Source organism: Benincasa hispida, chromosome 12 (assembly GCF_009727055.1).
Source record: "Benincasa hispida cultivar B227 chromosome 12, ASM972705v1, whole genome shotgun sequence".
NCBI lineage: Eukaryota > Viridiplantae > Streptophyta > Magnoliopsida > Cucurbitales > Cucurbitaceae > Benincasa > Benincasa hispida.
In genome coordinates, this window is record NC_052360.1 from 53,819,285 (window position 1) to 53,828,438 (window position 9,154).

General features: G+C 27.8%; 1 protein-coding gene across 1 annotated transcript; it reads left to right on the plus strand.

The window, feature by feature from the left end:
• Nucleotides 1-2,160: 2,160 nt before the first annotated feature.
• Nucleotides 2,161-8,619, plus strand: LOC120092648 (protein SIEVE ELEMENT OCCLUSION B-like). The gene is made up of 7 exons (XM_039050794.1): nucleotides 2,161-2,447; nucleotides 2,638-2,733; nucleotides 4,729-5,177; nucleotides 5,694-5,791; nucleotides 5,886-6,019; nucleotides 6,385-6,855; nucleotides 7,832-8,619. The coding sequence occupies exons 1-7, from the start codon at nucleotides 2,220-2,222 to the stop codon at nucleotides 8,426-8,428; spliced, it is 2,073 nt and encodes a 690-aa protein (XP_038906722.1). The 5' UTR covers nucleotides 2,161-2,219; the 3' UTR covers nucleotides 8,429-8,619.
• The last annotated feature ends 535 nt before the right edge of the window (nucleotides 8,620-9,154 follow it).

The window sequence follows — 9,154 nt, forward strand, 5'->3', positions numbered from 1 at the left end:
TGACGACGAACAGATCTGGTACCAACTTAGGTGAACATACCTGGTACCAGCCTTGATGACGACCTCAATCTGGACGAACGACATGTGAACAATGTTGGATTCACCTTGACGGCATGGATAGACCTTGACGACAGTGGAGAAGACAAAGATGATGGGCTACTAAAGGTGTGGGAGTTGTGTGAGAGAAGAGTGAATAAGAAGAAAGAAAGTGGGAGGAGGGAGGGAGAGCCTTGAAAGGAAGAGAGAATTAGGGTTTCTAGAAGGGGATGGAGAAGAAGAAGGGAAGTGGAAGAGAACTAAAAAAAAAAGAAGAAGAAGAAGAAGAATTAGGATTTGGAGTTGTTTTTATTATTTATTTTCTAATTGATAATTGGGAAAAGAGGGAAATAAAAATTAGGAGGAAAATTAAAATTGGGAGGGAGAGAAAAAAAATGAAGATTAAATAATTGTTTGAGATTCAAAAGAGATGGTCACGTTAAATGTCCGTTTAAAACCGATAATAAAGATCCGTTTTTTTTTTTTTTTAAATGACATTGTACATTCACTTTTAGTTTTTTCAACTGACATAAAAGCCTAAAATTCTTGTAGTGTACTTTTTTTAGTACATACTACATGACATCTATAAACAAGAAAACTAAAAGTTTTAATATATATCAAACTATCATGTATCAATTAGCAAGCATGTTACAATTTTGAGTATATCATCATATCATTAGACATCAATTAACAAACATTTAAGAATTCCTGTAAATTAAACAAAATCTATCATGCATTAATCAACAAACATAGGCTATGAAGCTATTACCAAAGATAATATTAAAATTTAGCTATATTAAAGGGATATAAAGCATCAATCAACCTTTATTTTCAATTTCACAATGGATTGGAGGAGAAAGAAGAGAGATTGACGGTGGATTGAAGGAGAATAGAATCAACAATTTAGAAATTATTTTACCTGAGCAAATGATGCATGTTTGTTGGAAAATATTCGAGTTTTGTTCACCTTTATTTGGGTTGGGCTTCTATTTTTCACTATATAATTTTGAATTTATATTTAGTCATTCTTGCAACTACACACGAAATTTTTAATTCTCTTATGGATGGTAAGCGGCAGAAAAAAAATTATTTAACTGATTTAATTATTTTAACTTTAATTTCTTAATTTAAATTCTAAACAGTAAACATGAACAAGTTGGAAAATTAAAATTTCTTTCAAACATAAATTAAAAAGAATAGCCATGAACCCAAACAAAAATCATAAAAAAATTCAGCTAATATTTAAAATACACACGTAAAGTGTAGCTAAAAAATACATAAACAATACAACGAGGAAAGTAGCTATAAGATAATGATTTTATGAACCAACCAAAAAAAAAAATTATGAGTTCATACTTGTATAAAAAAAATAATAATAAATAATAAAAAAAAAGACAATTTAAAAAATAGTTCAATTGATTTGAGTATATATCCTTAACTTTAGAAATTCAAATTTCAATCTCCATTTCCATAGATTGAACTAAAAAAATTAAAAATATAAAAAAAAAAGAGTTAATCATCATTCTATGACCATTTAGTTTTTTGTTTTCTTGTTTCATTTCACGTCCCAATTTTTTTATTTTCTATCTATTTTTTTTATAAATATTTTAAAAAATCAAACTAAAATTTGAAAATTAAAAAAAAAGTACTTTTTAAAATTTTATTTTATTTTTAAAATTTGGTTTAAAATGTGATTCTTGTATTTAAAAAATAGGCAAATCATTTTGAAAAAAATTTAAAAAAGACTTAATTTTCCAAAACTAAAAAAAAATAGTGATCAAACGTAGGCTTTAATAACAAGTTTTTAAATAAAAAAATATAGAGGTAGGTAATAGTGCGTATTAACTTCAGAAACTTCTATAATTTTAATATCAAGTGAACTACTGAAAAGAAAAAGAGTATAACATTTGACTTTGAAGAATTTCTCTTCAGAATTTATGGGTATTCGTGTGATGGAAGGCAAAGAAGGACCCACTAAGGCAATTTATTAAAGCTCAAATCTTTAAATATATTATTCCTCGAAAGAAAAACAGTAATTTTCCTGTTGTCTTCACCTTTATGTTATTTCCATTTTAAATGGTTATAAATAGGCTACTGATGTTAAGACAACAAAACACACAAAACAACATTTGCCCCCTTGCCTCCTCAAGACAAGATCTCCAATCTTTTAGCCTTCTAAAACCATGTCTGTCCTAGCTCCTAAAATTCCCTCCACCCCAATGACCCATTCCAGGCTGCAAACTCACAAGGAAGAGTTGAGTTTGAAAATTTTGTCCGACGAGGTTGTCGCAGGTCACATTTATTCTAAGCATCGTGACGATGATAGGGTCAAAATTGATGTCGATAACTACATTTCGTTTCTTGAAAGTATTTTTTCCAATGTTGATCAAATCAATGAAGCTGCTTCTCAAGTAATACTGCAATTTTTTTTTTTAATTTTATTTATAGGCTTATTTTCAAATATATGAAGTTGAGTCAATTTATTTATAGATATAGTAAAATGTCAGTGTCATTGATAGACAATAACATTTCACTATATTTGATAATATTTACAACAGTTTTATTACTTAAAATAATTATCTTTATTATTATATATTGTAGGGACATGAAGGACGTGTGATATATTCAGAAGATTCATATAAAGCTAATGTGACAATTGATCCACCCATTGATATTCTTCAGAAAGTTTCTAACGAGGTTATTTATATTATTAGAAATTATCACAAAATTATATGATCCATACATTATTATCTGGGCTGTTTTTAAATATAAAAAAAAATCAAAATATTTATAAGATATAGCAAAATTTTAATATTATCAATGATAGACACCGATAGATACTGATAGAGAACTTCTATCAGTGTCTATCAGTATCTATCAATATCACAAAATATCACTGATTGATGGAAGTCTATCAGTGTCTATCGGCGTCTATCATTGATAGTTCTAAAATTTTACTATATTTTGTAACTATTTTCAACAGTTTTACCATTTGAAATAATTTTCCTTATTACCTTATTACTCAATAGTTTTTAATTTTATAAAATATGTCGCAAAATGGTTTATGCATCATTAGCCAAATTTTAAAGATTAATGTCAACAATAATGTCAGTAGCCTCTATTTTAAAGAAGTATCGTAAAAATACTAATAGAAGGTCGATTTTGATACATGGTTTTTTTCCATAAAAATCATAAATAAGTTTGAATTTCATGAATATTAAGTCCATATTAGTGACATTGTATTGATATTTTTATTGTGTTTCATTTATTTTAATTTTTTATAATAATATAATAGTTAAATAATTCATCTCACGATGATCTTGAAACATGTACAAATATTTAATAGAAATGTCAACATATCGATGAAATTAAACACTCTGATTATTATTAGAATTTATACATTTATGATTTATCAACCATCTGAATATATAACAACGCCTGCTGAAGGCTTTGAGGACAATTTAGAAAAAACAAATTAAACTCAGATATCTTGTTTTCTATTTTTCAAAATATTAACTAAACTATGGGTTTTATTTCTTTTTTATTTTCCTTTTTTGATTTTTTTAGAAATTACGAATTGAACATTAAACGTAAAAAAAAAAATTAAATAACATGATAACTCGGAATGTTAATTTCAAAAAGCTAACTATGAAGTGGAAACTTTCATATTTTACTTAATAATTTTAGAATTGATGAAGAAAGTGAGAAAAAAAAAAAAAGAAAGAAATAAAGAAAGAAGAACAAGAAGAAAGCAACTACCAATGTTTTTACTTTTTCTCAGCAAAGTTACAAAACAAACAAAAGGGAAATGATTACATGAAATGAAATGCCTTTTGTCCCCTCAATTTTGGTCGGTATATTTCATTGAAATCTATTAAATTTTAGTATTCATACTTTTAATAAATTTTAAAATTAATTCTTCTTTCTTATTATTATTTTACCAATTTCGATAAAAGAAAATTCAAAATTTCATCGTAAACTAATTTGAATATCAATTAAAATAAAGAGAAATTTTTAAAGAAAAGAAAAATGTCAAACTATTTACAAAAATAATAAAAAAAAATACTGATAAACACTGATAGACTTCTATCAACCTCTATCAATGATAGACTTATATCAGTTTCTATCACTAATAGAGGCTGGTAGACTTCTATCAATCTCTATCTGTGATATACTTCTAATAGACACTCAGTGATAGATTTATATCAGTTATTATCACCAATAGACTCTATCAACATCTATCTGCAAATGTCTATCACAACTATAATTAAATTTTTCTATTTGTATAAATACTTTCACTTATTTTTCCATTTTTGAAAATCTCCCTAAAATAAAAGTATATAAAAATTGAAATAAAGAAAACTCATTAAAAAGAAGGACCAAATTAGTACTTTAATCTTTTTAGAAAAGGAAGAACTACTACTTGATCGCATTGGTTCTTATAATCAACTTTCAGATGTGTACTTATCTATTAAGTACAATAAGATCAATAGATCAATAAAAATACTAGCTAACAAGACCCGACTTGTAAGCAAGAATATTTTTAGTTCAACTAGGATTAGTTGGAGGTTTTTTTAGTATTTATGCTAGTTGAGGTATATTCGTTTTGACATGAATTGTAAGATATCTATTAATTTTTACGATGATAATTTATGTCTTATCTATTAAATTATGTCTTTTTTTCTATCACAGTTGGGGTTTAAGTCTCCTGGGATAGAGAAAGCTCACCAAACCACACTTGAGATCCTTGACATTCTGATTAGCTATCCTTGGGAAGCTAAGGCAACTATATGCCTTGCAGCATTTGGTAGTGACTATGGACTTCTATGGCACTTAAACCATCACTCTCTTTTTGACCCACTTGCAAAATCCTTAGCAAATATCCACCACTCAACTTCACTGAAAAAGCACTTGGATTCATTCAAATATCGACAAGTAGTTTTCAGTTCAAGGAGTCTGATTTTCTTGTGCTTCCAAGTCATCAAACTCATGAATCAAATAAGACTTTTCTCTAAATATGATTCTAAGGAAATTCCTGAGTTGGCTGCTACCCTTCGTCAGATCCCAATTTTTACTTATTGGGTTATACACACTATTGTTGCTTCCACCACTGAAATCTCCAGTTATCTCACTAATTCTGAGTAAGTTCATCAATTGTTCCTCTATAAAAACCCATCTTATTTGTCTTTCTTTCATATAATATAGGGTTAAATTAAATGTTGGAGTTGAATGCCTTGAAATCCACTATTTATCATTATATCAATTAAAACTCTAAGTTTTTACGGGTGAGTCAAATTATACTTTCTATTAATATTCTTAGTTAATGTTTATTTTTATATGTAAGCTTAGAATTTACCTTAATCCAACAACTTAAGCTTTTGGGTTTGATTGTAATTTAACCGATAGTACCACCAAATGGTAAATTTATTAGTTCGTTGTTTTGAGTTTCTTTTAAAGGAATAAATTAAAATACTTATAGATCATTGGTGGAGGGTCAATGGAAGGTCTAACTTAATTCACTTATGAAAATTTGGAGTTTAAATTGATACAATTATTTAGTTTAGAATTTTAATTGATACAACTCCATAGTTGAATTAGGCATATAAATTAATTTTCCCTAAAATATATAACTATGATTATTTCATTGACAATTTCAGGGGTCAATCACAAACATACTTGAACGAATTGAATGAGAGACTCAATGCAATCCTCAGCATACTTGAAGACTATTTGAATATTTTTCAAGAAGAACTAGGTCGATTATTAAATCAGATGTTAATTTCCTTAACCTTTATATTCCTTATTATAAATTAGCCATCTTGAAAATGCTTTGGTTTTCTATGATGCAGAAGAAATTAATCTATATAGGTGGCTTATTGATCACATTGACCAGTTTCCTACTGATATAACATTAGTTGTGTCTAAGCTGCTTGAAGGCAAGTCTAATGCCAAGCCTTTAATAAATTGTTCAACTCTCAAGGAGGTTAGTTATGAATAAAATTTTCTTATTGTTTTTTTTTTATTTCGAAACGGTGATTTAAACTTCTGTATATATTTTTAAAATAGAGACAGTTGCAAATATAGCAATTAGGTCTAACGTATTAGTAGATATAACAAAATTTAACTCTATTTTTTGTAGTCACTATATTATCGATAGAAGTTTGTCATCTATACAGTTTAGTAATGACAGGAGTCTATCAACGATAGAATCTATCACAGATAAATTTTGTTATATTTGTAATTATTTAAAAGAAAATTGTTATACACTTAATTATTAGCCCTAAAGGTATTATTCATTGCTATTACCCTTTTAAAATATGGATTTGAATATTGAATTTTATTTTATAGGAAAGAATTGAAGATGCATTGAGAGAAAAGAATGTGATATTACTGATTTCTGGATTGAAGATTTCAAATGATGATATCCGAGCTTTGAATTTAGTGTACGAAGAGTTGAAAAGAGAGGATAATTATAAGATTGTATGGATTCCTGTGATCAATTCTCAAGTTGTTGATGAAGAAAGTTATAAAAGATACGAATATGTGAGGTCAACAATGAAATGGTATGCAGTGCAATATGGTACAAAAATTGCTGGATTAAGATTTTTGGAAGAGATTTGGCAACTTAGAGATGATGCTTTAATGGTTGTCCTGGACTCAAAATCAAAACTCAAATTTTCAAATGCAATTCATTTGCTTCGTGTTTGGGGAAATAATGCCATTCCTTTTTCCCTTGAGAAGGCAAATGCTTTATTGAGAAAGAATTGGCCAGAATCAACCATTGTCAAATTCACCAACCAACCAAGATTACAAAGCTGGGTAATGCAATTTTTATTTTCATTTTGTATACACATTTATGTTCTTTCTTACCTCTTTCATGTCTATTTTTGGATTAGGTTAAATTACAAGTTTAGTAGTACTATATATTTTTTGAGTTTGTGTGTCCATAGATTTCTTGAACTTTTAAAATTTGTGTCTAATAAATCTTGGATTTAAAAAATGTCTAATAATCCCTAAACTTTTAAGTTCGTATCTAATTACTCTTTGATATTAGATGAGGGTGTTATGGATATGTCGGCCTTGTTGAGATATCGTATTGCACCTATTGATTCTCGATCACTGGTATATTTTTCAAAAAAGAAAATAAGTCTTTGATTTTAAAAATTTTTTAAAAATTAAGTCTATTTGATAACCATTTTCGATTTTTGTTTCTGTTTTTAAAATTCATGCTTGATTCCTTTAATTTTTTCAATTAATGTTTTCACCTTTGTTATAATAACTACCTGAATTCTATCCATTTGTCGTATGTTTCTCACATATTAGTCTCGTAATGATGAATCCATTTTCCAAAAAAGGACTCGAATTCCTAGTCATCTCCAATAATAATAATAATAGTAATTGAAAATTACTTTTAATTTTTTTTAATTTTAACAACTTTACTTGGTTTTTTAAGAAACACCTAGAGGTAGTAAAAACTAAAAACAAAAATTAAATTGGTTAACAAAAGGACCTATCTGATTTGACAAATTTAAAATTGAATTTTATGTAATAGAACCCTAAACTTTTAGTTCCCGTATATAATATGTCAAGTAATTTTTTTTTAAAGAAAATACTAAATATGTCAAAATTTATTAAATGCAAAATTGAGAATATATAGAAATCTGATAGACCTAAAATTAAAAATTTATAGATATGTTAGACATTTTTAAAAGTTTAAGACTAAACATACAATATAACTGCAAGCATATGTATGTTGGGACTAAACTCAATATATATTGTACTTTGTTTTTATCAGATTGATCAAGAAAGGAATATTATATTCTATGGAGGAAAAGATGATTGGATCCAACAGTTTGAAGAGAAAGTAGTGGACATAAAAAATGATAGATCAATGAGAGACAGTGGCATTACTTTCGAGATTGTACGTATAGGAAACAGTAACAAGACTACAAAAGGAGAAGACAATTACAATATTACGTCTCATTTTTGGATAATACAATGGGGATATTTCATAATAAAAAGTCAACTAACAGGTTCAAGTGCAACTGAAACAACAGAAGACATCCTAAGATTGATTTCCTATGAAAATGAAAATGGTTGGGCTATTCTTGCTGTTGGCTCAGCTCCTTTGGTTGTGGGTCGTGGGAACTTGATTTTGAGAGTGTTTGAAGATTTTAATCAATGGAAAAGGAATTTGAATATAAAGGGTTTTGCCAATAGTTTCAAAGATCATTTCAATGAGTTGGCTTTGAAGGCTCATCAATGTGATCGAGTAATTCTTCCTGAATTTAGTGGATGGATTCCTATGATTGTGAATTGTCCTGAGTGTCCTCGTTTCATGGAGACTGGTATTAATTTCAATTGCTGCCATGGTCGTGGACTTAACAAATGAGAAGAAGCTTTGCTTGAGGGAAACTCTCCCAACTGCCTATTATACCATATGTTCTACTAAATAATAAGGTTGTTATGATCTTTGTTGTATCTCATATATATGTATGGCTATTATTAGTGCATACATGGTTTTACTATACCAAAAATCTTGGAATTTTCTATATATATGATAATATTTCTACTATTTGGCTCCTTTTTCTTTGCTTCAAAATCTTTCTAAATGAATTTCATGTGTTGTTATAATGGATACATGAATATTGATCCGTAAAATAGTATATTTCTTAGGGTTGATGTGTAATGACTATCTAACCTCTTAAACACTTCATCAAAAAGTTATTCCAAACAGATTTCTAAATTCTCTCTTTCAAGTAATTATTTTAGAAAAACTTGAGCAGAGAGCTTAATTGGTTAATGCAAGTATCCTCGACCTAAACTCAAAATAATTAAAGAAAAAAACTAAATTTATTTCACTACTATTATGGTTATTATCATTTTTTTTAAAGAACATGTGGGGTTTGAGAGTTTGAAAAATTTCACCTCTTGGTCAATGATTTCACCTCTTGTCAATGTTATTTATATCTAAACTAGTTAACTTATGTTTATAGTTTTGACATTATGTGGTCATTGTTGATCAAGATCCCACGTTAGAAAGATGATAACATCTCACATCCTAATTGTTTTTGAGATTGAACTACATACATACATAAGATTAGAGATTTAAACCACA